The 27,385-nt window shown below is 42.6% G+C and overlaps 1 protein-coding gene and 1 long non-coding RNA gene across 2 annotated transcripts in view; one reads left to right on the top strand and one right to left on the bottom strand.

Moving 5' to 3' along the window:
* Positions 1–24,217, bottom strand: part of ARID4A (AT-rich interaction domain 4A) — a 360,940-nt gene extending 336,723 nt beyond the window's left edge. The window contains exons 1-8 of the mRNA XM_069207594.1: positions 24,040–24,217; positions 19,204–19,258; positions 16,578–16,688; positions 15,383–15,448; positions 15,181–15,271; positions 10,009–10,088; positions 9,817–9,911; positions 7,861–8,002 (exon numbers count right to left, since the gene is read on the bottom strand). Coding sequence (XP_069063695.1) covers positions 7,861–8,002; positions 9,817–9,911; positions 10,009–10,088; positions 15,181–15,271; positions 15,383–15,448; positions 16,578–16,688; positions 19,204–19,209 — 591 coding nt within the window. The 5' untranslated portion in view covers positions 19,210–19,258; positions 24,040–24,217. The remainder of the gene's footprint in view (positions 1–7,860; positions 8,003–9,816; positions 9,912–10,008; positions 10,089–15,180; positions 15,272–15,382; positions 15,449–16,577; positions 16,689–19,203; positions 19,259–24,039) is intronic.
* A 256-nt stretch (positions 24,218–24,473) lies between these two features.
* Positions 24,474–27,385, top strand: part of LOC138259614 (uncharacterized) — a 63,664-nt gene continuing 60,752 nt past the window's right edge. Inside the window, exon 1 of the long non-coding RNA XR_011198757.1 lies at positions 24,474–24,667. This is a non-coding gene — a long non-coding RNA (uncharacterized lncRNA). The remainder of the gene's footprint in view (positions 24,668–27,385) is intronic.

The following is a 27,385-nucleotide window of genomic DNA, read 5'->3' as shown; positions in this document are numbered from 1 at the left end:
TTAGTGCTCTTTTAAGGTCTAACGTATGTAAGGCTCTTTCAGCTACCGAGTCTGGTTGTGGAAAAAAGACTGGGAGTTCCACTGTTTGGTTTAGGTGGAACGGTGATATAAAACTTTTGGTAAGAATTTGGGATTTGTAAGGAGAACCACTTTATGTTTATGTATTTGTATAAAGGGTTCCTGTATAGTAAATGCTTGTATTTCACTTACTCTTCTAAGAGATGTGATAGCTATTAGGAAGGCTACTTTCCAGGTTAAGTACTGTATCTCACAGGAGTGCATGGGTTCAAATGGTGGACCCATGAGTCGTGTGAATACAATATTGAGGTTCCACGAGGGGACTGGTGGTGTTCTCGGGGTATGATTCTTTTTAAACCCTCCATAAATGCTTTGATGACTGGGATTCTAAAAAGTGATGTTGAATGTGTAATCTGCAGATAGGCAGATATTGCTATGAGATGTATTTTGATAGAAGAAAAAGCTAGTTTAGATTTTTGTAAGTGTAATAAATAGCTTACAATGTTTTTTGCGGAAGCATGCAGTGGTTGAATTTGATTATTATGGCAGTAATAAACAAATCTTTTCCATTTGTTTGCGTAACAATGTCTTGTAGTAGGTTTTCTAGCTTGCTTAATGACCTCCATACATTCCTGTGTAAGGTCTAAATGTCCAAATTTTAAGACTTCAGGAGTCAGATTGCTAGATTGAGCGATGCTGGATTCGGGTGTCTGATCTGCTGTTTGTGTTGAGTTAACAGATCTGGTCTGTTTGGTAGTTTGATATGAGGTACTACTGACAGGTCAAGTAGTGTTGTGTACCACGGTTGGCGAGCCCAGGTTGGTGCTATTAGTATTAGTTTGAGTCTGTTTTGACTCAATTTGTTTACCAGATAAGGAAGGAGTGGGAGAGGGGGAAAAGCGTAAACAAATATCCCTGACCAACTCATCCATAACGCATTGCCCTTGGACTGAGGGTGTGGATACCTGGACGCGAAGTCTTAGCATTTTGCGTTTTTTGTTGCGAATAGGTCTATTTCTGGTGTTCCCCAGCGTAGAAAGTAGTTTTGTAGTACCTGGGGATGAATCTCCCATTTGTGTGTTTGTTGGTGATCTCGACTGAGAGATTGTCGGCTAACTGGTTTTGAATCCCTGGGATAGATATACTGTGCTATTAGGCGAATGTGAATCGCCCAATGCCAAATCTTTTGTGCTAAGAGACACAGTTGTGATGAGTGTGTCCCTCCTTGTTTGTTTAGGTAATACATTGTTGTCATGTTGTCTGTTTTGACAAGAATGTGTTTGTAGGCTATCAGTGGTTGAAATGCTTTCAATGCTAGAAACACTGCTAACAGTTCTAACTGATTTATGTGCAGTTGTTTTTGGTGAACGTCCCATTGTCCCTGTATACTGTGCTGGTTGAGGTGTGCTCCCCACCCCATCATGGAAGCATCTGTTGTGATCACTTATTTTGGCACTGGGTCTTGGAATGGCCGCCCTTGGTTTAAATGAATAGGGTACCACCATTGAAGCGAGAAGTGTGTCTGGCGGTCTATCAACACTAGATCTTGGAGTTGACCCTGTGCCTGTGTCCATTGTGTTGCTAGGCAGTGTTGTAAGGGCTGCATGTGTAGTCTTGCGTTTGGGACAAGGGCTATGCATGAAGACATCATGCCTAGGAGTTTCATTACAAACCTCACTTGATAGTGTTGGTTTGGGTACATGTTTAAAATTACATTTTGGAAGGATTGTACCCTTTGTGGACTCGGAGTGGCAATTCCCTTTTGTGTGTTGATTGTTGCTCCTAAGTACTGTTGTATTTGGCACGGTTGTAGATGTGACTTCTGGTAGTTTAGGGAGAACCCTAGTTTGTGTAGTGTTTCTATGACGTATTGTGTGTGTAGAAGACACTGTTGCTGAGTGCTGCTTTTTATTAACCAGTCGTCTAAGTAAGGGAATGCGTGCATATGCGGTCTCCTGATGTGAGCAGCTACTACTACAATGTGAGGTGGGGTAATGTGGAAAATCGAAGGACTGGAATGCCCATTCATAAGACGCTTTAGGGAAGATTGCAAGCGTATGAAGGTGAGAGTCTGATGGAAGTTTGGTATAAATGCTTTACAGAATAGATACTCTCAGAATGAATGCTTTCATTTTTTTTTTTTTTCAACTTTGGTGGATGAAGACAGAGCCACCAGCAAAGCAAGAGTTCCATGACAGCCAAGGATGTTCACCTTATGGATAGGTTCGAAGGCCAGGCCCATGAATCTATGTGGAGTTCCCATGTAGTCGGAGGACACAGACAGAGGCACTCCTAGAGCTATCCTCAAGTCCTGAAGGGAAAGCTTCAAAAATATTGGAACAACTAATGCAGGTACAAAGACAGTGAATGTAGACTTTGCAAAGTTCACTAGAGGTGGAAAAAAAAAAAAACTTCCATATTTGTATGTAGGTTAAGAGGCAATTTAGTCCAGGCATTTTTCAAGGATGTACTTCTGGTGGCATGCTGGAGAAGTGTGCTTTGTGGTGTGATCTTTGCTCAAAGTAACCCTGCTTAAGTAAAGCACATCGATGATGTAGTTGCTGATGGCAGAAGACATAACCTTCACAAAGCTAGACAGGTGCCCTTCCAATTGAGACTTAAAAACAGAATGGGTAAGTAGTATGTACAATCCCCTTCAACACAATTGTCAAAGCATGCGGATGCCCATTATCAAAAAAATAACATTTGTAAAAAAGTGTTTAAGTGGCCAAGGCAGTTTACAGGCATTCTACCATAGGTGGCATCTTCTGATCACATTCAAGCACTAACAAGACCCGTCACGTGCAGAGCCCCCTCAATGTGCTCTTTACCAATTTTCCACTTTGTGTTGATATCAGGACCCCCCCCCCAATGAAACTCTAATAAGTGTCACAAACAGGTGATCAAAGTCATTGTGATATGATCTGGGACACAATGTTCTATCTTGTATGCCTTCTCCTTTAGCTTTCCTTTGCAGTAGTTTGGAAAATCATGTGCCTGTAACTGACGAGGACTTTGAGCAGTGTTGTTACTCTTGTGACAAAGTTCCTAGACGCAATCAGCACAATGATTCCCCATATGCATCAAGTACTGCTTGTCAAACTCTTGTCAAAGTTGGTTCTAAACGGTCACCATCAACATAATATTTCTCATATGCATCAAGGATCTGTAGCTATGGTTAAGAAGAAAATCGATTGCCATCATGTCCTAAATTTTGCAATGGGCAACGGAGTTCTAGTAAGCAAGGATTTATATTGGAAAGATTGTTGGGACAGACACATATGGCTCACAGCTGGAGACAGATTTAGGCACCAGTGCAGTTTTGCTCGCCACTAGAGGAAACTTAGATGCTTTCGGTAGAGATACAACAAAGACATTAAGGAGATGAAGTTGTCTATATAGAAACAACCCTGACCAGGTTGCATCTTAGAGCAGGAATGCTGGAGATTGTCCTTCCTGTTCAATTTTTTGTGGTGAAGGTTGGACAGGGCAGAATTTGAGTACACTGCATGGGTGAAAGTAGTAAACACCATATGTGTAAGTCTCATCTGAACATTCATGGGTGTGGAATTCCTACAGCCCAATGCACAGGACATATTGTTTGGGGTCAAAGACAGCGAGTTTTCAGGTTCATTTTGTCCTTGGGACACGTAGGCCCAATCTCCACCCCTCCGCAGCACAAACCCTTTGGCTGCCAATTTACAGTACTACATTATAGAGCAGTGAAAGGAACGGTCTGCAAATGAGATAATATTTGTGTCCATATGTTAATGCTGTTCGAACACAAAGCCTTTTAATTAGGGTGTGCGTTCTAAATGTTGTAAGCTCGGGACTGCACTACTGACAGTGGTCCCAGGAAAAAAGAAGAAGGAAAAAATAAAAAAGTATACACGTTTGTAAAGTTTACAAATATGAAACGACGTATATTACTAGGATTATATGCAGAAGCTTGAAAGCTAAATTGATTCTATGAAGCATCATTTAGTAAAATGTGTTGATGCATGCTAGTATTTCCAAAAAATATTCACAATGTAAAGTCGGTGTACGCAGTTTCAACAAGATTATGGGAAACATGCATATAAAACAAGCATTAGTAAACCCAATAGATCCAACATTGTTGGACAGTCTTTTTTAGTTTTGTCAATGCGGGTCTTATTTTGACATGGCTTTTGTAAAACGTTACTGCTGTGGGGGCTGCTGGGCACTCATCACTGCAGCAAATATTAGTAAAAATGTAAAAATATTTTTTGGTCGCAAAAAGCACACATTGACACAGTAGTTCCTGCGTTGAACTAAACTAATTTGTGTGCCAGTATGCTCCTTGTGAAAGAGTAGATTGCGATCATTGTTATGCAACATGGATATGTACTGCGTGGAACTTAGCACCTGGATACCCTCATGGGTGACGAGTAGGAGCAGGTTCTGCAAGTAGGATCAGTCACAAGGAAGTCAGCTGATGGATTGAGAGAGAAAGAGCATTTTAATAAAACCAAAAGGTCTTAGTTAACGCAGACGTAATAACGGGGCCAATTCTAAAAGAAAGTCACAAAAGTGCACCCCTGGTATGTGTCTTTGCGTTAGTGCAGATTTGCGTATTTCATGAAATCACAGGAATTTACTGAAATAGACCAGGAAATAGTACTCCTAGAAAATGTGTGAACTGTATTCTAGCACAAGCAAATATGCAGGTGTAGATTTGCTTATGCTAAAATCTGCTGAGCGTTTACATGTTAAGTTACCCTTTAACCACCCTGCCCCCCAACCTTACAAGATATTTTACTTCTTTACTTTACCCGTCAGGAGTAAATTCCCAACCTTTCTGAGTAAATGGGAAATGCATGTTAGTAGATTTGAAAACTCAAAAGGGCATCCCAACATTGGAACTATAATTGAACACTATCCCCAGCCACAGTATGTAGGTCTGCGGAAAGGTGACAAAATAAGGAAACTGCTAGTATTAGCCCTGGCATAATCAGAGAGGCTATTATCAGAGTATTTATATAAAGATATTACTGCCGTACTTTGACGCCGCGCTACATGGCGCCAAAGAAACAAGTAGATTTATAAAGCAACTAGTCCCATGGACAAGTACATAATTTATTACATTTCACACCCCCTGTGAAAATATATATAAATATTTTTTTAACCACAAGTAAATAAGTTTCTTTTCCTAGGAGGAAGACTCACAATGCTCAAGGGAAGTCTTTCAAAAACAACTGAAAAGCTTCACTGGACTACAACCCACTGTGAAGGTGTGCAATCTGGAAGCAAATAGAAATTAAGAGTCTTATCTGTGTAATAATCCTGAAAAGATTTGAAGGACTCCCAGACAAGACATAAAAGACATCTGCACTATGCTGTCTTCGGGATGAGAGGAATTCAGAAAACACACTTTAATATTGAAGTTTACAATGAGGTGAATATGCTCCTAAATAAACATTAGTGACTCCATGTCAGATGACATGGGAAGGATTAAAACACAAATGAGGGATGACTGAAGGAAACAGCAGACACTGTGAGCGAGACAGAGCACGCAAGACAGTTGGGGAAGAGTTTAGAATGGAAGCTAGAACAACAGGAAGTTGGGCTTGTAGTAGATTGGGGAGAGAGGTAGTAGGGAATTTGAGGGAAATTTGGTTATGATCAAAACTGGGAACTTAAGAAAGAAAGGATGGAGAGGGATACAGAGCAATGTAATGGGATAGTATAAACTCCCAGCATCAAAATATTAGTGAACTAAATCAAAAGAGGTGATGATTATTATTAAAGCACCCTCTAAAAACTGGTCTCCATTAAGATTAAAACAAATTGGGACTGCCTACCAAAGGCTACTCAGGCACTCAAAATATACAGCAGATTCAAGGCTGCCGTGGGAGGGACTGCCTAGAACAAATTAATCTAGATTTTGCGTAATAGAAACTGTATTTTGAAAAGATACACAGGGCACGGGTAGCTACACAGTAATGAAATGGAATATTCTTTGAATATGCACGGAATGGGGGAGGAAAGGTGATACTGAAAGTGCACCCCCCCCTGCTAATTTTAGACATTTTGCAGATGTGAGGGATATGATAGTGGATCCAGCACCTATAAAGGGTAGAAAGAGGGTTTTAGGGACGATGGTATGGGTTTTTAGCGTTCAATGGGAAGAATAGCATAGGAGTTGTCAGTGTTTTTTAGAGTACAGGGATGAGTAGTGTATGGGAGCAGAAAGGAGTTTGTTTTTAGTGTTCAGGGTGTATAGGGTAGTAGAGTTTGTAGAGTTTAGCATAGGGTATAGGAATTAAGAATATATTTTTTTTTAAAAGAGGAACATTATATATTCATAGAAAACAAGGTATTAGGTGAGAGGGGTTACCTCGAAATAAATATACATATGTGAATGATGGTGTGGTAGGAAGGGTTTATCCCTCTATGAAAAAGGACAGAAAATTATTAAACATGTAATATTCACTGAATGGGTGTTGAAATAAAAGAAGAAACTGAAAAACCATAGAAATTTGGCAGTTACAGTTTAGTGAATGAGAAAAAAAAAAAAAAAAATACCTGTGCTTCTGCCATGCACAGCTTATGACATATCACATTACTCGTGAAATTTTCTATCATCAACTTAAACACTGGAAATCATCAATTCAATATGTTGATTGATTGTACTGGCACAGGTAATGGAAAAAGCTCTGGAGCAAGATTGTTAACTTAAGGGACAAGGACAGTTCCTAATCGAACAGGACCCAGAGATATGACACTTTAACAACTCCACAAGGTGCTGGGTTCTAGGATATCTGCCACTTGAGGTTATTTTTACCCCTTTCCTTGTGAGAAAACTACATAACAATCCGTGTATGTTAGAAGGCACGACCATCGACTGTAATCAAGGGCAAACATTCTGTGGTTTTGCAGCTATGTAATCAAGTCTACTGGAACACCATAAGCATGATAAACTGTGCATCCTAGGGTTCAGTTACCTGTAGGAAGGGACGAAGAATGTCCCACCACACCCTTCTTTTGTTCAAAGTAGCTTTTCCCTATTAGAGTAAAACCTGCCACACTTAGGACAGCCTGTGCAGTGACAGTGTTTTATGATAGTCACCCAAGAGCATTTTCCACAACTTATTTATAAAATTGCAGCAGACACGCTTTCAACCCCCATTAAGAGCCCATCCTTTTAAGTACAAAGTGAACTGCACCCACTCCAGACGTGTCACATATCCTCACAGAACAAAACTGAAGCGGGTGGAGGTCACACAGACGACCTCCACCCGCTTCAAACATCCATTAGGGCACACTCCTTTTGAAAGCCCCTTCTCAGGAAGAAAAAAAGAATTATCAACTCTCAGAATTTGGTACTGGCACGTAAACAAGCCAAAGCTATTTAAGAGTCACTCTTTTGTGAGAGCCTTTCAGAAACATTTGATTTTGACAGCTGTCAAACAGAAGGGGAGTGGAACCCAGGAAGAGTATTGTCTTACGAGGGTCGGAGGACTAAAGGCCAATACACAACTTCTTTGGACTATTGGAAGAGTGAAAGAGTTTAACTGGAAAAGTAAAAAGCATACAAAAGCAACATTTTTAAATAATTCTTATTGAATATAAAACTAATCAGTGCTCGTAATTATTTTTCACCAATCAGATCTCTGTAGTGAAAATTACGTTTTTAGCTTCTTCTATGCCAGTTAGAAAAAAAGACTCCACAATGAGAGGAACCAACGAAGTACTGTACCTGAGAAACCATATGGTAGACTGCATCAACGTCAACTGTTTCTTAATTCACATCCAGTAAACGTTGCTTTCCAAATTGAGGAATTAAAGCTGTAAACACGGACAAGAAGAGTTCCTACTTACCAAGGCTGGATACCAGTCTGGGTTTTCAGTATTTTCACTGATGCACATCACGCTCACAATTTTGCCTAGTAGCTCATCGTTGAGACGTTTCTGATCTTCATCCTCATCTTCACTGCTTTCTTCCTCTTTCTCATCTTCTGTCCTGTTGGGGAATACAGAGAACTTCAATAAGTAAGAATGAGACCCTTAGAAACCAACCCATCTAACATTCAAAACAGGTTGTAACATCACTAATACATCATCGCTCTAGGTCCAGAATTTCAATTTTAGTGCACGGTCCCCCTTTGCACAGTAGAGTATCCCTAGTTAGGCGCAGGCAAGGACAGTGTGTTATTTAAATATATGTATCAAAAGAAAAAAAAAAAAAAAAAAGCTCTTGACCTTTCATCCACCTCAGTCTTCAGGTTTCAGACCGATCTTTATTTACTAGGGCACGAAAGGTATCCACCTGCTTTACTGCACCTGACTCAAGGGAATGCCTGGGGGTCCATCTAACCACTGAGTACCTTCCTGATGGGTGCCCTTAAAAAAGAGGGAGGGGGGTTTGAGCATGAACTGTTAGCCACCTCTATATTGTAATTGTATTTATATAGCGCTTGGGACCCCTGACGAGGCATCATATTGCTTTTCGGCAAGTAGAATGCTACTCCGGAACCCAAAAAGGATCAGCGGTGGATTAGTATAGGGAAATGTGATTTAATTTGAGCGGTGGACATTTGAGCTGGTTAGTTGGATTGAAAAGGATAATGGAGGGATAGGAGGGAAGAGTCTAAAAAAAATGTTTTTGGGGAGATCACAGTAGTAGTATGAGAAAAAGGTGAGATGGAGGCGGGTAGAGACCAGAAAGAAAGTAGGGAGATTTCTAGGGCGGTGGACCACCAGGAGACGCCCCATGTGGTTTTGCTGGGCACCATAATAGCCACACTGAAAACTGTGACGTTTGGTATCAAACTTCTCAGCACAATGAATGCACACTGATGCCAGTGTACATTTTATTGTAACATACACCCCAGAGGGCATCTTAGAGATGCCCCCTGAAACCTTAACCGACTACCAGTGTGGGCTGACTAGTTTTAGCAGCCTGCCACACACCAGACATGTTGCTGGCCACATGGGGAGAGTGCCTTTGTCACTCTGTGGCTATTAACAAAGCCTGTACTGGGTGGAGGTGCTTCTCACCTCCCCCTGCAGGAACTGTAACACCTGGCGGTGAGCCTCAAAGGCTCACCCCCTTTGTTACAGCACCCCAGGGCACTCCAGCTAGTGGAGTTGCCTGCCCCCTCTGGCCACGGCCCCACTTTTGGCGGCAAGGCCGGAGGAAATAATGAGAAAAACAAGGAGTCACTGGCCAGTCAGGACAGCCCCTAAGGTGTCCTGAGCTGAGGTGACTGACTTTTAGAAATCCTCCATCTCGCAGATGGAGGATTCCCCCAATAGGGATAGGGATGTGCCCCCCCTCCCTTCAAAAGTGCGTCCAGGATGTACACTGCTATTTCAATGGAAGGGCTGGCATAATCTTAAGTAGTTAAAGATTTTCAATCCACAGTGCTGAAGAAGACTTTCAAAGCTTTACAAATGGCCAAAGATCCAGCAGTCATTTGAGGTTGCTTGAGGAGGACAGAGGTGAAGTTGATCACAACTGGGAGGATGTCATTTTTATGTGAAGCACAGCAGCTGTGCCAGTGACGTAATGGTAGTCCATAAGGCCATCCCCAACCACTCAATGTTCACTGTAGTGATTTATTTTATGTACACAAGCCCGACTAGCAAGGGACATTTATGATAAAGCATGTATAAATCCAGGCGCACAAGCCATCATAGAAAACACAAAACACCTGTACTACATTAGATGCTTAGAACTTAATGTGTTCATACCAAAAAAAAAAAAAAAAAGAAAGAAACACACACAAACAGAAAAATCTGTGAAAGCTAGTTCAACGTATTTTAAACACTCACATGGGAAGGGATGATCTCCTTCCTCTGTTAGATTTCTTCCCAATCACTGGAGTGCCAAAATGTTCTGGATTGGTTAGGGGAAGTTGGTCAAGTGTCTAATAGCGAGAGAGAGAGGAAAAAAGCAAGGATGACTTTTGCTCCATTACACAAAGCTATAAAGGTATGCTTTAGTACAAGATACGTCTTCATTACCTCGCTTTCTGCAAAATGCCTCTCTCCCTTCAAACACAGTGAAGTCCGCCTTAACGTCCTCTCATCGCCATCATCAAACACTGTAAGAATAATAAAAATGTTTAACACACTACCGTATTTCTATTGACATCAAAACTTAATACGCCCTCCCCACCCTTCGGGTAAGATCAACTACTTGAAAAAGGCCTACACATAAAAATAATAAATTACAAAATAAAAATAAAGTGTATAACATTATAGACATTGGAAAATTGATTTTAAAATATCGTGGCCATGTTGTGGTAGTTGACTATGTATTATTTGGAATCCATGATATAATCCAGGAAGCTGAAAGATGTTTTTTGGGCTGTTATTCAGATGAAGTAAATCTTAAATCCATGCCTTAGCTGTAGAGTCATATAATTTTTTTAATTATGTTTTAAAAGAATATAGAGAGATGCATGCATCAGTCACCTCCCTTACAACAGCACAAAACACAACCTTTACCTACCCTTTTACAAATATGCTTCAAACTATTAACGGTAGCAAACCAGCTAATTTAGCCGGTTAGTTATTTTAACCAGGAGAAGGTAACTGTAGGAAGTTGGCTCTGTATGTGCTATTTCAAAGTAAGGAATAGCATGCACAGAGTCCAAGGGTTCCCCTTAGAGGTAAAATAGTGGTAAAAAGAGATAATACTAATGCTCTATTTTGTGGTAGTGTGGTCGAGCAGTAGGCTTATCCAAGGAGTAGTGTTAAGCATTTGTTGTACATACACATAGACAATAAATGAGGTACACACACTCAGAGACAAATCCAGCCAATAGGTTTTGTTATAGAAAAATATCTTTTCTTAGTTTATTTTAAGAACCACAGGTTCAAATTTAACATGTAATATCTTGTTTGAAAGGTATTGCAGGTAAGTACATTAGGAACTTTGAAACATTTCAATTGCATGTATACTTTTCAAGCTATTCACAAATAGCTATTTCAAAAGTGGACACTTAGTGCAATTTTCACAGTTCCTGGGGGAGGTAAGTATTTGTTAGTTTTACCAGGTAAGTAAGACACTTACAGGGTTCAGTTCTTGGTCCAAGGTAGCCCACCGTTGGGGGTTCAGAGCAACCCCAAAGTTACCACACCAGCAGCTCAGGGCCGGTCAGGTGCAGAGTTCAAAGTGGTGCCCAAAACGCATAGGCTTCAATGGAGAGAAGGGGGTGCCCCGGTTCCGGTCTGCTTGCAGGTAAGTACCCGCGTCTTCGGAGGGCAGACCAGGGGGGTTTTGTAGGGCACCGGGGGGGGGACACAAGCCCACACAGAAATTTCACCCTCTGCGGCGCGGGGCGGCCGGGTGCAGTGTTAGAACAAGCGTTGGGTTTGTAATGAAAGTCAATGAGAGATCAAGGGATCTCTTCAGCGCTGCAGGCAGGCAAGGGGGGGGGCTTCCTCGGGGAAACCTCCACTTGGGCAAGGGAGAGGGACTCCTGGGGGTCACTTCTGCAGTGAAAGTCCGGTCCTTCAGGTCCTGGGGGCTGCGGGTGCAGGGTCTTTTCCAGGCGTCGGGACTTAGGTTTCAGAGAGTCGCGGTCAGGGGAAGCCTCGGGATTCCCTCTGCAGGCGGCGCTGTGGGGGCTCAGGGGGGACAGGTTTTCGTACTCACAGTCGTAGAGTAGTCCGGGGGTCCTCCCTGAGGTGTTGGTTCTCCACCAGCCGAGTCGGGGTCGCCGGGTGCAGTGTTGCAAGTCTCACGCTTCTTGCGGGGAGATTGCAGGGGTCTTTAAATCTGCTCCTTTGGATAAAGTTGCAGTCTTTTTGGAGCAGGTCCGCTGTCTTCGGGAGTTTCTTGTCGTCATCGAAGTAGGGCAGTCCTCAAAGGATTCAGAGGTCGCTGGTCCCTTTGGAAGGCGTCGCTGGAGCAGAGTTCTTTGGAAGGCAGGAGACAGGCCGGTGAGTTTCTGGAGCCAAGGCAGTTGTTGTCTTCTGGTCTTCCTCTGCAGGGGTTTTCAGCTAGGCAGTCCTTCTTCTTGTTGTTGCAGGAATCTACTTTTCTAGGGTTCAGGGTAGCCCTTAAATACTAAATTTAAGGGCATGTTTAGGTCTGGGGGGTTAGTAGCCAATGGCTACTAGCCCTGAGGGTGGGTACACCCTCTTTGTGCCTCCTCCCAAGGGGAGGGGGTCACAATCCTAACCCTATTGGGGGAATCCTCCATCTGCAAGATGGAGGATTTCTAAAAGTTAGAGTCACCTCAGCTCAGGACACCTTAGGGGCTGTCCTGACTGGCCAGTGACTCCTCCTTGTTGCTTTCTTTGTTCCCTCCAGCCTTGCCGCCAAAAGTGGGGGCCGTGGCCGGAGGGGGCGGGCAACTCCACTAAGCTGGAGTGCCCTGCTGGGCTGTGACAAAGGGGTGAGCCTTTGAGGCTCACCGCCAGGTGTTACAGCTCCTGCCTGGGGGAGGTGTTAGCATCTCCACCCAGTGCAGGCTTTGTTACTGGCCTCAGAGTGACAAAGGCACTCTCCCCATGGGGCCAGCAACATGTCTCTAGTGTGGCAGGCTGCTGGAACCAGTCAGCCTACACAGATAGTCGGTTAAGTTTCCGGGGGCGCCTCTAAGGTGCCCTCTGTGGTGTATTTTACAATAAAATGTACACTGGCATCAGTGTGCATTTATTGTGCTGAGAAGTTTGATACCAAACTTCCCAGTTTTCAGTGTAGCCATTATGGTGCTGTGGAGTTCGTGTTTGACAGACTCCCAGACCATATACTCTTATGGCTACCCTGCACTTACAATGTCTAAGGTTTTGCTTAGACACTGTAGGGGCACAGTGCTCATGCACTGGTACCCTCACCTATGGTATAGTGCACCCTGCCTTAGGGCTGTAAGGCCTGCTAGAGGGGTGTCTTACCTATACTGCATAGGCAGTGAGAGGCTGGCATGGCACCCTGAGGGGAGTGCCATGTCGACTTACTCATTTTGTTCTCACTAGCACACACAAGCTGGTAAGCAGTGTGTCTGTGCTGAGTGAGGGGTCTCTAGGGTGGCATAATACATGCTGCAGCCCTTAGAGACCTTCCCTGGCATCAGGGCCCTTGGTACCAGAGGTACCAGTTACAAGGGACTTATCTGGGTGCCAGGGTGTGCCAATTGTGGAATCAATGGTACATTTTAGGTGAAAGAACACTGGTGCTGGGGCCTGGTTAGCAGGGTCCCAGCACACTTCTCAGTCAAGTCAGCATCAGTATCAGGCAAAAAGTGGGGGGTAACTGCAACAGGGAGCCATTTCTTTACAGTAACAAAGTCAGCCTGTCAACAGGTGTGTCAGGGCACAGACCTGCCACCTGTGAGCCACCACATAAAACCGCAAATCTCTGTACACACTGCTAATTAGTTTATTTAATAGTGTTTATGAAAACAATACTCTCGCGTTTTTATGAACATGGCAGTGCGCAGGGCAGTTCTCTCACCCCCCCCCCCCCTCCTGTTTTCAGGAGGCTATTGTTAAGGCACAACACACCTACAGAGTGCCATTTAAGAACACAGCTCTCTGTAGATGAATGTTTCGACCTCACATATGAGGGTATACTTTAGCTACTTACCACAATCACAAGCCATAATATTTAGCAGACACTGTAAACCAAAAATGAAGGCAAGAGTTTGAATGAGTGAGGAGGAGAGTGACGTAGCAGGAGTTAGTCTGGAATATAGCCATTAATGCTGCACTAAGCGGAGTTGCACAGGGACAGGAGCCCATAGGGACATATGGAACTCTAATTATTGAAGACAAGAAACTGCTCACCAGAAGTCCAAACCAATGCCACCTGTGCACTAGCATTTGAGAGAGTCTCCTTCAGTGTGAGATACAGTAAGTGGAAGTAAATCTGAGTGAGAGTGACACAATGAGGATGAGTGTGTGAATAAGAGAGTGAGTGACTGGAGAGATAGTGTAAGATGTGCTAGATAGAGTCACTGGTACTGCGAAGTTCAGGATAATGCTTGTCTTATGGAGGCATTCGAGGTGAAATGCTGTCGCTGGCATATATTACAGGTAATTACTGGCACAAGGGAAGGTACCAGGGCAACGTGTAGGCCCTTAAATAGGGGAATAATTATTGTGATACGGGGACACCTATAGCAAAATGCAGGTGCTTGCATATTTAAGGTAATTCTTGGCTTCAGAATGCCAGCCACCGTATATTTGAGGGGGTGAGGGGTTGATTTTCTTACAACTAGTGTCCATAGGCCATCAAAACTACAGTGCTCTATACTCTATTCAAGTTATTCCCCTTGAGAAATTAACTGTACCAAGGTAGCACAAACAAGATGTAAAGGGTTAATACAGGTAGTCTGAAAGAAAAAAAAACTGCCTTTTGCTAGAACAATAAATTGTGTATTACTATAATTTCTGTGCTTTAGCTAGTTAACAATCATTTTGTCAAACAATATTATTCAATGAATAATAAGTTAATTAATGTTTGCCCCTCTCCTGACAGGTCTTTGCAACTAGACTTGCAAGTCATGGATAATCCACATCCAGAAGCTAGTGTGTGGCTAGAAAGAACTCGATAATTTGAACATGTTACTTTACAGATTTGCAGAAATCAACTGAAGATTGCTTAGTTAATCCTACAAAAAAAAAAAAAAAAAAAAAAAGACCATTTCTATGGCTTCAGAACTGCTTGTTCCACTCTGATATTTTCTTTTACTATTTTTAAGCTAATGTCATAGAACTGAACCTAGGAATTTCTTCAACAACAACAACAACAACAAAAAAAAAAGAAAAAAAAAAAACACAAGACTAGGATATATTTCTCCTTTTAAAGACTTTAGAATTTTGGTTTTTAAACTGGAAAGCAGCTGTGCTTGTCAGTTCAGGTATCTCTTCAACCAGTTATGGGAGTCTATTGGAATGCAATTGGTAGACTTTGATTGGTCACCTGGATGTAGACACTACTTAAGCTCTGCTATTTCATGTCAAACTTAGAAGAAAGCACCCACCCATGCCTCTCCTTGTAAGATTCCCACATTACCTAGGATGATGCAAGTAAAGTAAACACAACATTAAGATCCAATTCAGCTTCCCTTTGTAAATATTTATTTTGCTCTCCAGCAATTCAAATTAACACATTTTCTCACTGCTGTACATTTGCGCACACATTTTACAATGACTTTGTTTAGGCTTAACATTCCAACTCACCAACAGTATACCAACTAGCATCTGTCAATTTACTGACAACAGCTTCCTGGACCAATCCTTCAGAGGTCTTCATTTCAACAGTCGCACCCACCTAAAATGCAATAATTTACCTAATAAATACACAGAAATTGATAACAAAAACAAATGCAACGTAATGTCATGCACTGCAAAAAAATGTTTTAAATGAAAGACATATACATACTCGTAAAGGCCCTTTCACTTGGTCATCTTGCACTAGGAGTGTGGAGCTATCCTCTTTGAGAATGACCTGAAAATGTAATTTAAAACCGAAGAATAAAGACAAGCTATTAAATCAAAATCAGTATGAAAAATTGATGAAGCTTGCTGTCTAATTTGTAGAAATACAAAAATAATATTTAGTAGATTGTCACTTCCTGAAAGCAGAATGGGTTTAAGTGCTGGTCATGGACTCCTCGTCAGAGGAGGGCTTAAAAGATGTGATTCCTAAGCTATACCTTCTATTTGACCAAATCAGTTTCTCACTTATGTAGTCTTGCAGACCGTTTCACTAGCAGACCCCAAGATATCAGTCTCTACATCTTTCCCAAAGTGGTAAGGCTACATTTGATTCAGCTTAGGAAGTTACCGCCCTCACAGCACAGCATTCTGTTGGCTATTAAGGATTCATTTTGATAATGATGGGCACAGAAACAGTCACTAGCGCTTATAGGGAGCCAGTGAAGGGCTCTTCTTAATATTAAATACGATCTCTTCTTTTCAAAGCTGGACTCCCATATTTTGAGCCTTTTGAGGGCGTACCACAATTATTTGAACATTCTACCACATACCAGGGTATCCCAGGGTTCAGTCTAGCAAGGACTACTGCTCCAATCGGAATTCCTCTACATTTAGTTGCAATAAGTGGCGTAGCTCGATAATGAGGGCATTTTCAGAAAATTTTACTTGTGATTATTCAGAAATTACATTAGGCAGCCAATACTCCGTATTCATCGCAAACAGCTGTGGTGAGGAGGAGCATACATATTATTAGTATCTAACAGAGACAGAACACAGACATAGTTGCAATTATTCATATTCTGCACAACATCCCTGAACCGGAAACCAACAAGATTAAGAGGATATACCTTCTTGGTCTGGGGGAGTTGACAAAAGAAAAGGCAAAGGCTCAAAAAACCCATCATGATCTATCTTCCGGTAGGTTGCTTTGACTTAACATCAATGCCACCTTGAGAGTGATAAACAACATGACAAAAAAAAAAAGTGACATTGTATACACTCAATACTAATTGGATGGCCCGGAAACTGATCTTGGGGAGCAATCTTCAGAATTCCAGCAAACTTAAAACATTAACATGACAGCAATAAGCTAAACACAAGACCTGTGACGAATACTTAAGACAGTATCTTTACTGTACCTTCAGTTTCACCAGCCTCTTCACGGTCTTTATCTTTGCCTCACAGAAGGCACCTCGGTATTTGGCACTGACATCAGTCCCCACAGTTAGGTAGGCAGGCTCATCTGCTGCCTAGTTATTAAAAAAATATTCAAGATTAAAACCAGACATGTAGCACACTATAGCATTCCTACTTGGTTTGCCACACTTACCAAATTACTATTAAATAACACTATAAATATTTAACTGTAACAGCTCCACAAGTCATCCACTTTATTGCTGAAGTCGTCAAGCTCAAGAGAAACAACTGCCTGCAGTATCAGCAAGTGGTAACTGTCTTAAGGACTTCACAAACTAGCAGTGCTAGTTTGATAAAGTCATTGGAGGCTGCATATTTTAACCTACCACAAATACTATCTGAGCTAATCCTTGTTGTTCGAGTCAAGCAACCAAGGATGAGCAAAAGGTTATTTTACAGAAGGCAGATCATCATCACTTTGATCCCATGGAGCTATAGCTGAGAACGATCATCCACCAAACATGTGAAATTATCATGAGCTATCTTTTCAGCTTACACCAAATTACACGCGCCAAATGAGGCCTGGATAAAGTTTTAAAAAAATTAAGGTAATACAGCAAATCATAAATTGTAACCTTTATCTCAGGACTGTCATCAGCAAAGATGAGGAATAAAGTGAGGTTTTGCTTTTTTATTTTTTTAATAAATACAGCTGTTGTGCACCCTACTGAAAGTAAACCTGTAAGTATAGTACACGTGGACCATTAAACGTGCATGTGTAATTCACACCCTTTCCCTTCAACGGGCAGAGTTCAAACTCACTGAATAATGATTTTTGGAGGTCAGGGGAGTGCAATGTTCTTAAATAGGGAAAAACTCTACAGCTCAACTGGGCTTCACAGACTACAAATGTAATGGTAGCAATGAAATGCTCTCCACATGAGCCCAATGCCCAGCTAGAACAGCAATCAACTAGCCGCCTTGTGTGCAGAGGGGAAGCCAGTTAGAAACATATCCAACAGTATGCAAGTGCATTACTTTCGTACTCCGCACTTCAGATGTTCCCGAAACCTTTTTGCTTTTAAACACCCAAATATAGCAATAAACAATACAAAAGTGACCAATTCAGCTTTTCAAAGGGCCTCCTACTGAGTGGCAACACATGTCGTCGCAGTTTTAGTAACTTTTGAACCATTTGAGCTAGACATTTTTTTTGTTAAAATCTACAGATCATGCGACAGATGATGGCTTATGTGGCAAAGACTACAGTTTCCACCATATGAAAAAGGGGCCCAGATAATTAAAGTATTCCAGTGCCACATGAATGCTTGATGGTGCTAATCAAATGCTGATAACCTATGAACGCACCCCTGCCCAGCCGGTGTCCCCCCCGCCCCCCATATGTTGGGGGTTCTTTGCCGTATATAATATTCAAACTCAAGTCTTAACATACAACACTTGCCATTTTTTCCCCCTTTCTTCCTTTGACCATTAAGACCATGACTTTCATCTTAAGAAATGCTCCAGAAGTGTGTGCCAATCTTAGAACACTGCAGACACACTCAGCGCCAAGATGTACTCTAAATTATGACCAATGGTCACAAAAATAATGAACAATAACATAACCTTGCGCAGAACATATCAGAAAGAATGCCGCGGCATAGACAGTCTCCACTAGTTTGATATCAACGTGTTCACAATACTACTGGCCATCAAACAATTGTACACTCTACCTCACAATGACACGGATTAAGCCAGAACTCTAAACAGACATACAACAAAACCTGAATAAGTTATATACTGGATGTTAAGGTATCCAAAAGCAGTTATACCATAGACTATTGAAAAGTAATGTGATGCCACACTAATGGAAGACTGCATTCGGTACAAGAACCAATTAACAAAATCTATATTTTTTCAACCCAAACCTAATTCAGAAATATAACTAATCTTGTTTGTGGATAGAGATGTCCTTTGCACAAGTGTGGCATTTGTAAATATGAACTTTGCTCAGTTGAGCCTATGAAAACATTTACATCGAAATAAAAAAAAAAAAAATAATAATAATAATAACAACAACCACAGGAAAAAAAACAGCGAATAAATCTATTAAGACTTTCCCAATACACACATTAACCTAAGCAATTGTGCATCACAAAATAGCAATGAAACCACGTTATCAGGAGTGTTAACCTATACAAATAATTTATCAAAGAACATATCCAACAACGGATTGAACACCTCCAAAAGTCATACTGTGCAAATCCTATTTCACCAACAGATATTTTGTGCTCTTAATTCAGCTACATACACAAAGCTAAGTATTGTAGACATTCACAACCGCTGCACAGCCTCAAAATTTCAAAGGCCCAGGGAAAAAAAAAGAGGAGGAAGAACAGCCACAACGCTAGGTTCTTATCAACCCAAGAGTTGTATCCTCAAAACATTCAGGTAATGAGTGTCACCAACACAGAATTATCAGAGCTAAATTTCAATATCAGGATTGCATCTTGAGCAAACGGCGGATTAAACTACTGAACAATCAGAAGCTGTGTTTTAGAAAATAAAAACTGCCCAGACAATAAAAAAGTCATACCACATACTGCAGTTCACTAAAAGCCAGCTTACCTTCATTTTACAGGTTATTTGAGGGATTCCAGCTCGAACGATGTCTGGTTACCAACTGTAACACAAAATGATACAACAGAGCATATGAAAGGACTAAGATGCACAGCACATATATGAGTGAAGAGAAAACTGGTGTTGGAAGGCTAGTCTCTGCCACATTCCCAATTCTTAGGCTCTGCAAGATTCTGGGAACACTGTCAAACAGAGCAAGGGCACAGGGGTAATGGTATGTGGCTTTTTGCCAAAGGTCTGAGTTTACAGCGTAAGGTGCTCTACTTGGTGCTGGCGAAGAAAGAAAACATGTGGTAAAATATGAGCCACTTTGTGAGGGTAAGAATGGTTTTAAATCACACTTCATTTCTATTTACTAGAATCATCGCTATACATTAGAATCTTAAGGACAGAACCAGCAATTGCATTATAGAAGCTGGAGGAAGGTTCAGTTGGTAGTGCAGGGATGTTAAGTGCAAGACAAAAGCACAGGATGTTTGCTGGCTGAGCTAAGAAATGTTTCAGCTATCCCCGTTTCACCAATGGTCGAACAGTACCATACATTTGTTTGTCACAAAATAAATCAACCATACTTTAAAAAAACTGAATTAGGACCAGTACGCTAAGCAAATCACTGCATCATGATGCTAAAGCCTTTTACTTGTTAACGGAAAAGAGAAATGGCACGAGTAAGGTTTACATGACCCCTATTATTTAACATTTTTATATAGGGCACCACAAGTGTGGTTTACATAGACCACATCTGAAGTACATCAAATGCAAGATAAATCTCAAATGAATTAAAAATGACTAATCCCACATGATACGTCATCAAAACGTTTTAGTAAGGCACTGTCAATGCTGAATCCTGACAGCAAGAGAGATTCATATTCTGTAAGTGGGCATTTCTTAGCAGTGATGGCGTTCAACTAGTATGCAACACACCTCTTAATTGAAGTAGGGCCTGGTCAAGATTTTTCCCCTCACAAGGAGTGTGATCTGTCCAGCTTGTATAGTGTCTGTGAGGAGACTCCTTAGTTTGGGGAAGAATTAAGGCACTGCAGACGGATTTGAAAATATAAGAGCAGAATTTTATAACTTGCCAGAACAGGACTTAGGTCTCAGGTTGGAAGAGGTGCTGATTTGCTTGTGGATGAAGTTTGATTTCGGCCGGTTAGGAATGAAGTACAAACAATTTGGGTTTCACCACAGGTATTCCAATATATTTTCTTTTACCACAAAAGAGATCCAGTAAACCAAAGCTGACCCACGCTTACACACACTAACTTAAGAGGCACTACCATTGCTTGGATAATGTGTTGCTTTAATGAGTCACTGGGGTTTGCAGAAAATGTCAGTTTCTCACATTTAAATGTAACATGGGCTTAGAACTTGTTAAGTGTTATTTTTTTTTTTTTTTGGGCATATTCATTTTTAAGTGAGTCACTGTCTCAATGAGGAAATTTAGTGGTAAGGATATGAAACGGAAAGGTCAGTTGTCTCACCTATCGATTTCTATATGCGGGCAAGGAGTCAAGGTCAGCCGGGATATGGTTGTGCACGTTGTCTTTGTGTTGGTGGAGGCAGCTGAGGGAGAGAAGGCTATCATGCCGTGAGGTTTGGACTTATAGTTACCTCAGTAGTAATGACAGGTAAACTATTGGTGCGTACTAGTGCGACAGAGCACCTTGAACTGCTGTGCCAGAAAAAAAAAAAAAAAAGTGTAATCAAAAATAACGTTTTTTCCCTGCAGTGAAGACAGGAGGGGGAACTGCTGCAAAATTTAACATTTGGTGACAGCACCACAAGAATAAGGAAGCTCTTCAAACCATGCCACTAAAAAGGATCACAACCTTGGGACGCAAAAGGTGAGTAAAGAATCACTCTAGATTTAGGAAACGCTGGCACAGTGAAGAAGACACAGGGTAAATACATTAACTCAGGTTACATAAATCAGACTATGCATTTCTAAAATGGCTTTCTTAAGAACCTCTTGACCCAAGTCGTCTCACATCTAGAGTGTGAGGATGTCTAGCTTGGAAGAATATTGGATTCTAAGGTAACCCCACTGACCTGTCTCTTGCACGTTACAACCATACTGTGAAACTAGAATCTAAAAATCTAAACGTACCACTACCGTTCCAACCCACTCTACCGTCTCAATAAAAAACAATCTCTTCAGAGAACAACTTACAGAGTATTCAAGGAACCAACAAGTCTCATCCACAGACAGCATTTTCAGGACTCTTGCTTTTTTAATCCTGTTCTCTTGCTAAGCATGCAAAAACAAGGTGATGCGACGGGAGAATAGAAAGTACTCGTGAAGCTAGTGATAGCTGAACTCTTTAAGAAGGAGTACTTGGGGGTGCCAACAATTTTCACTTCGAGACGGAAGAAGTAGTGCCACTGAGGAGATTGTAGGGCGAGACTGCTTTAGCGCTCAAAGCAAGACAACTTAAGAGGGTTGTTTCTGACACTACCTAAATTGAAAGAGAAGCACTAATATGACACAGCAGAGACTGGAAGGGTGGAAACTATACTCTAGTAACAATATACATGTTAACTGTAAGAGCAGAGGGATGCACCAGCGCAGTAGTTCTCAGGAGGAAGAGAAAGGCTTCCAAGTAGGCTAGAGTGGGGCTAGCAATGAAATCCCCGTCTGCTATGACCCAACCCTCATGTCACACAAGGGACTTAACTACTTTACTTCCACAAAAACCCATCAGTGGGCCTTTGAACAGCCGGGACGGTTTTTCTTGTCTACAAGGGGGTCCAGTCCATGGGGTAGAGAATAGGCTGCTGCAGTGTGCACAGCAGCAGCTAGATGTAGAGGACGATGACTGGCACCTACAGAGGTAGAAGCAGCTCTACTCAAGGCAATATGGAAACCTGTGGCTGTATAAGACGTGGAAGCGAGAAAAAAAATGGACTATTTTGACATTCTCCAGATTAGGGAAAGAAGTTGTAGCTGAGGGGGCAGAATGATTTTATGTGAGTCAGATCTTCCATAACAGTAGAGAGCAAGGAAAGCACATGAATCTGGTGTAAGTTTAACCTCATTTGACAGAGGAGTAGATTAAATGAATCCTCGGACTCTGAGAAATACAAGGTCGGCCAAAGACAATATTTGTGTAATTTACAGAAAAGATGGGACGAGGTACTTGCGTGGAAGGACAGCGGCTGGCTTTGTTCGCCCAAGAGTACGGAACGGAGCAGTTAAGGGTAGCGCAGGGATTGGGTGCACAGGCGGGAAATCTTGCAGTGGGACAATGCGAGTGTTTTAAATATTATAAGGACAACTATGACAAGAGAATTTGGTCAACTGGACACTGTGGCGAGAGCAGTCAGTTTTTGAGACAGTGGGGAAGGCCAGAAACGTACGAGCTTTAAGGGTTTACAAGTGCATAATTGGGGGGGGGGGGGAGGCAAGGTTTAGTGGAAACAAAAAAAAAAAATATATATATATATAGAAGCGCTGGATAAAACAACTAGGAAGGTTATCTGGATTTTGCCACCTTTTGCAGTGGTCAAGTACGATGGGTTGCTGGTTTAGAAACGAGCATCAGTTACACCATTGGTTCCCAACCTTTTGACTTCTGTGGACCCCCACTTTATCATTACTGCAACCAGAGGACCCCCAATGAATCATTATTGGAATCAGCCCCCCACCCCCCACGTCATTGCTGAAAGCTGGGGGCCTAATCTGTTAATATTATTTATTTTTCTAAGTAGTCACGGACCCCCTGAGGAGGTTTGACGGACCCCAAGGTGTCCCCAGACCACAGGTTGGGAACCACTAAGTTACACTATTCATAATTCTGGGGTTGGGTGACTAGGCACTTATAGGGTTCAGCACAGGGAACGAATGGCACGCGGATGCACTATGGCAAGGTGAAAAGGGACCAGTAAATGCTTGCTGAACGCCATGATGACCGTGAATGAACGAAACTATGCTCGGGCACATAAACGACACTTCGAAAGTCACCGAGGGGCTTTTGGACACCGTTTATAGGGGAGAAAACTGCATTCTTTTTTATGGTAGTTAGTCGTAACGGTGGCACACCATTTAACTTCTAAACTACAGGTACATATGAAGTTCAACTGCAGTGATTAAACCGCGCTCTTACTCATTAGTTGAGAAAACTTGTTTCACATAAGGATAACTGAAGCTGGACGGGTGCTTCTTCGTGGATGCTTTCCATCGCTAACAGAAGGAATCGCTTTAGAGGGTATTTTCGGCGTCTACAATGAGGTGCGAGTTGAATCCTTGGAGGATAGCGGTAATGTGAGTGACTTTAAGGCAGAGTTAGGGCTGCTCATGAGGGGAGCCAAAGCTTGAATGTGGCGACAGACCTAATGGGCTCAATCCTGGAGGGGGCCCAGGGTGGTAGCAAAAACCCGAACACTGTTCTTGCAATGCAGTCGCCACCTCCCCAATTCCGGCCGTGGGTAGTATCTGTGTGAGGTTACCTGGAGGGTAGGCAATGCGGAACCTGAAAGGGGACACAGAATGAAGGTTCGGATAACAGATCGGGGGCCAAAGGCCCTCCCACAGTGCTCGGAAGGCAAGTACCATCTCCTGGTACAGTACCGAGAGGGGCCTGCGTGAACAGCATTCAGGCTGACGTTCAGTGCAGCCGGTCCCTTCACTTGGCGATATGCAAGTTGTATAATTAGGCCCAGCTGCTACGGGGAACCCTTTTCCCGCTGGTCTCCGGTGAAATACCCTCACCTACTAGCGCCCCTGTGGCCGACCCCTCCCCCCGGTGTGCCTCTCTAGCCCCCTATGTGCGAATGTACGCATTGTCTACTCCTGTACTACTCAGTGCAGTCACCCCCACTTACCTGCAACACCCCGTCTCCGCCCCCACCTCACGACAGCCACGGAAAGTTCAGCGGCACTCCCCCACCTCTGAGCTGAGAGCAGCCACAGACATAACAAGCTGTTGAGCCCGAGCCGACGGCAGTCCCCCGAACCCCATTGGTCAGTTATTACGCTGAAGATTCAGCTCTGTGGTTGCGATTGGCCTGGGCGTTGGGCACCCCCATTGGTCAGTATTTATGGTCAATGTTGATAGGTTAAAAGGATTGCAGGTAAGATAAACGTGGGCTGTCATTCGTGCTACGGGAAAACCACACTGATTGGCTTCCTGAACCAGCGAACTCAGATTTTACCAACAAGTAATTGGCCATGTGAATCCGGATGTGGACCTGAAAATGCTTATTGGTAAGGCAGGGGGCACGGAACACCGGTTCAGTTAGCCCATTGGTCAGTTAACTAAAGTGCAGCCGGAAGTGAGGCGGGAGAAAAGAAGCGCTAGTACATGTTCCCTTGGAAGGCTGAGACTAGAAACAGACTTGATGTTCTTCGTGCGCATGCGCGAGACATAAATTGTGGGCGCCATTTTGTGCGGACTCCGTCCTGTTTACAGCCCAGGCGGAGAAGAGGAAGATAGGTGCTCCTGAATTTTAGGTGAGTTTCGTCAGTGGAAGGTACCGGAGCGGGTCATCACGATCAGATGGACTTCGTGAGTACGTGGAATCGATTTTGTTAGTGACAAGGGCGTTTATATGTGTCTAAATTAAAGACTCGTTTAATAAGGTCGAAAACGGGTCCGACGTAATGACGTGGAAAGATACGTGCTCGGAATTGCTTGTTTCAGCTCCTCCCAATTTAGCTGTCAAAGATTATCACGTGACTCGGCGAAAGCGGCTCTACTTACAAAACTGTAGGCTAGACGATATCTTTATTCACTTCGATGTGCATTTAGCAGATTGTTTTCCGGAAATTACAGTCTCATTTATTTTCGATTGGTCTAAAGTCTGGTATTTCCGTGTCCTAAATGGTTTGTGTTTGTCTACAAACTATCTGGTAGTGTCTAAATTGAACTGTCAGTTACTTGTGGCCATCCTATACATACTCTTGCTACATGCCGTACGTGGTACTAGTCCACCGCTAAAAGCGTGTCATAATACCCAGTCTATATGTATAGTGATTTTATTGATTTGTGTGTGCTCATTCCAGACAACACCTCGATATTTACATATGATTTATGATACTTTGTCGTAGGTGAATAGTCGTAGAAAAAGTTGTGAACACAGACCATGCAATTATTTCTATTAACGGTCTACCTAGAAGTGGCTTGAGGGCACAACACTTCACCCTTTTCAGCAAAGCCTTGACAGTTTGATCTTGTTTAAAAAAAAAAAAAAAAAAAATCTCCACTGAAAGTTGGCTGTGCTCTTCAATAACTGAACAAACATTTGCAAAGCCAGTAGGTTTCGCTTCTGCAAGATCTATGGCTTTGACGTTTTTTCCCCATATTGTACAGCAGCGCTGGCTTCACTGTAGAGTGGAAGAACGTTATTTATAATATATATTTTTTTTTTGAAGCAATTTCGCGTTCAGCGCTGGCTGTGTTGTATAGCTTATTTTCGTTACTTTCAGCCATGTTGCAACATAGCTAAGAACCATTGACAAAGCCAATAAATCTCACAAAGACGAGACCTATTGGCTTTGCCAATGCTTGTTAGAGGAAGACGCTGTGTTCTTACACAGAACGTTGGTGTTGTGCAACATGTAGTACAATTAGTGTCATGCATGCCAGTGGGCAAGTATACCCAATGTCCATCCATAGAAAATGTGAAATACACCCCATTAGCATGCTTGTGTGCTGCATGGCTGGATCAGAAGGGAAATATGCACAACGTACATGCTCTTGTGCACTCCAAAAGTACTTATTTTTTTATTTAAGTTCTTTTCCTTGCGTGTACACCACCATTCTTTGATGATGGACAGTGTGAATGGCATGCATTGTCATGCACAAACCTATTAGGTCGAGCGTAAGTGTACAACTTGTTGTATACTTACACTGCAGGCTTAAAGCGATTTCATTTGTTGGTTGCAGTGTAATTTAAAAATCCTTCCTTGCTAGTGATCAGTTCTGCCTTTTTATCCTGTGCAATTCCTATAGCAGGTCTCCATTCCACCCCGAGCCTCCACTGCAAACCCTAAAACCATTATTGCAGTGTTAGTCCCTCCCATGACGCTGACATAAAAAAAATATATATATATATATATTGGTAATTGTTTCCTACTCTCTTTGGAGCTGCTCGGCGTCCTTACTTGCCATGCTAAACACCCTCCCTCCCCATCCCTGTTGGCACTTTCATAATACGTGACGAGGAAGCTGGAAACTTTTGTTCTACAATTGTATTCCAGTTGTAAGCACGTCTTTTATTTTCTGCACACATCCCATTGTTGCTTTTTTGGTTAAAATATGCTGCGCTTCATCTTAATGGTGGCTACTTCGGGAGGCTGCGCAATTTTCTTTTGCTCTGCCCGGCTCGCTCTCCAGGTATTACAACATGAGCCCACAAGGCTGATAGGGCACATTTCCTCTGAAGGCGTTTACAGTGCTGAGCTGCATGTTACTTTTTCTTTATCATCAGCACAGTGCCATGGTACTTGTTTAGAAGTAACATTTGCATACCTTTTATGGTCCATTTCTTTTTTATAACCTAAGTGTTTTGTTGACCGACATGTAGTAGTTCATTTAACATTCTGCCTGTAAATTATGTGTACTGATAGATTAGAGACACTACCTTCTTCTGGGATTGGCGCGGCTGTAGATGACACTGATATTTATACTATGGCGTTAGACGCTTCGGGCGCCAAAGTGCCCGGAGTGTGCGTCATTTTTTAGCGTGAACCCCTTCCTTGCGTTAATGATATGCAAGGGAGGCGTTCCCGTCTTAAAAAATGACTCCCAGGCCTTTACGTGGTATTTATACTCCCGGGCAAAAATGACGCCCGGGAGTGGGCGTGGCCAAAAACGGCACATTTGCGCCGCTTTTTAACGCCTGGGTCAGGCATGGCGTTAAGGGACAAGTGGGCTCAAAATGAGCCCGGAGTGCCCTCCCCTGCCCCCAGGGACCCCCCCTGCCACCCTTGCCCACCCCAGGAGGACACCCAAGGACGGAGGGACCCATCCCATGGACATTAAGGTAAGTTCAGGTAAGTATTTATTTTTTATTTTTTGTGGCATAGGGGGGCCTGATTTGTGCCCCCCTACATGCCACTATGCCCAATGACCATGCCCAGGGGACAGAAGTCCCCTGGGCATGGCCATTGGGCAAGGGGGCATGACTCCTATCTTTACAATGATAGGAGTCATGTTGATGGGGGATG

Source organism: Pleurodeles waltl, chromosome 9 (genome assembly GCF_031143425.1).
Source record: "Pleurodeles waltl isolate 20211129_DDA chromosome 9, aPleWal1.hap1.20221129, whole genome shotgun sequence".
In the NCBI taxonomy this organism is placed as follows: Eukaryota; Metazoa; Chordata; class Amphibia; order Caudata; family Salamandridae; genus Pleurodeles; species Pleurodeles waltl.
Note: the sequence above shows the minus strand (reverse complement) of the source record. Positions and strands in the feature narration are given on the sequence as shown.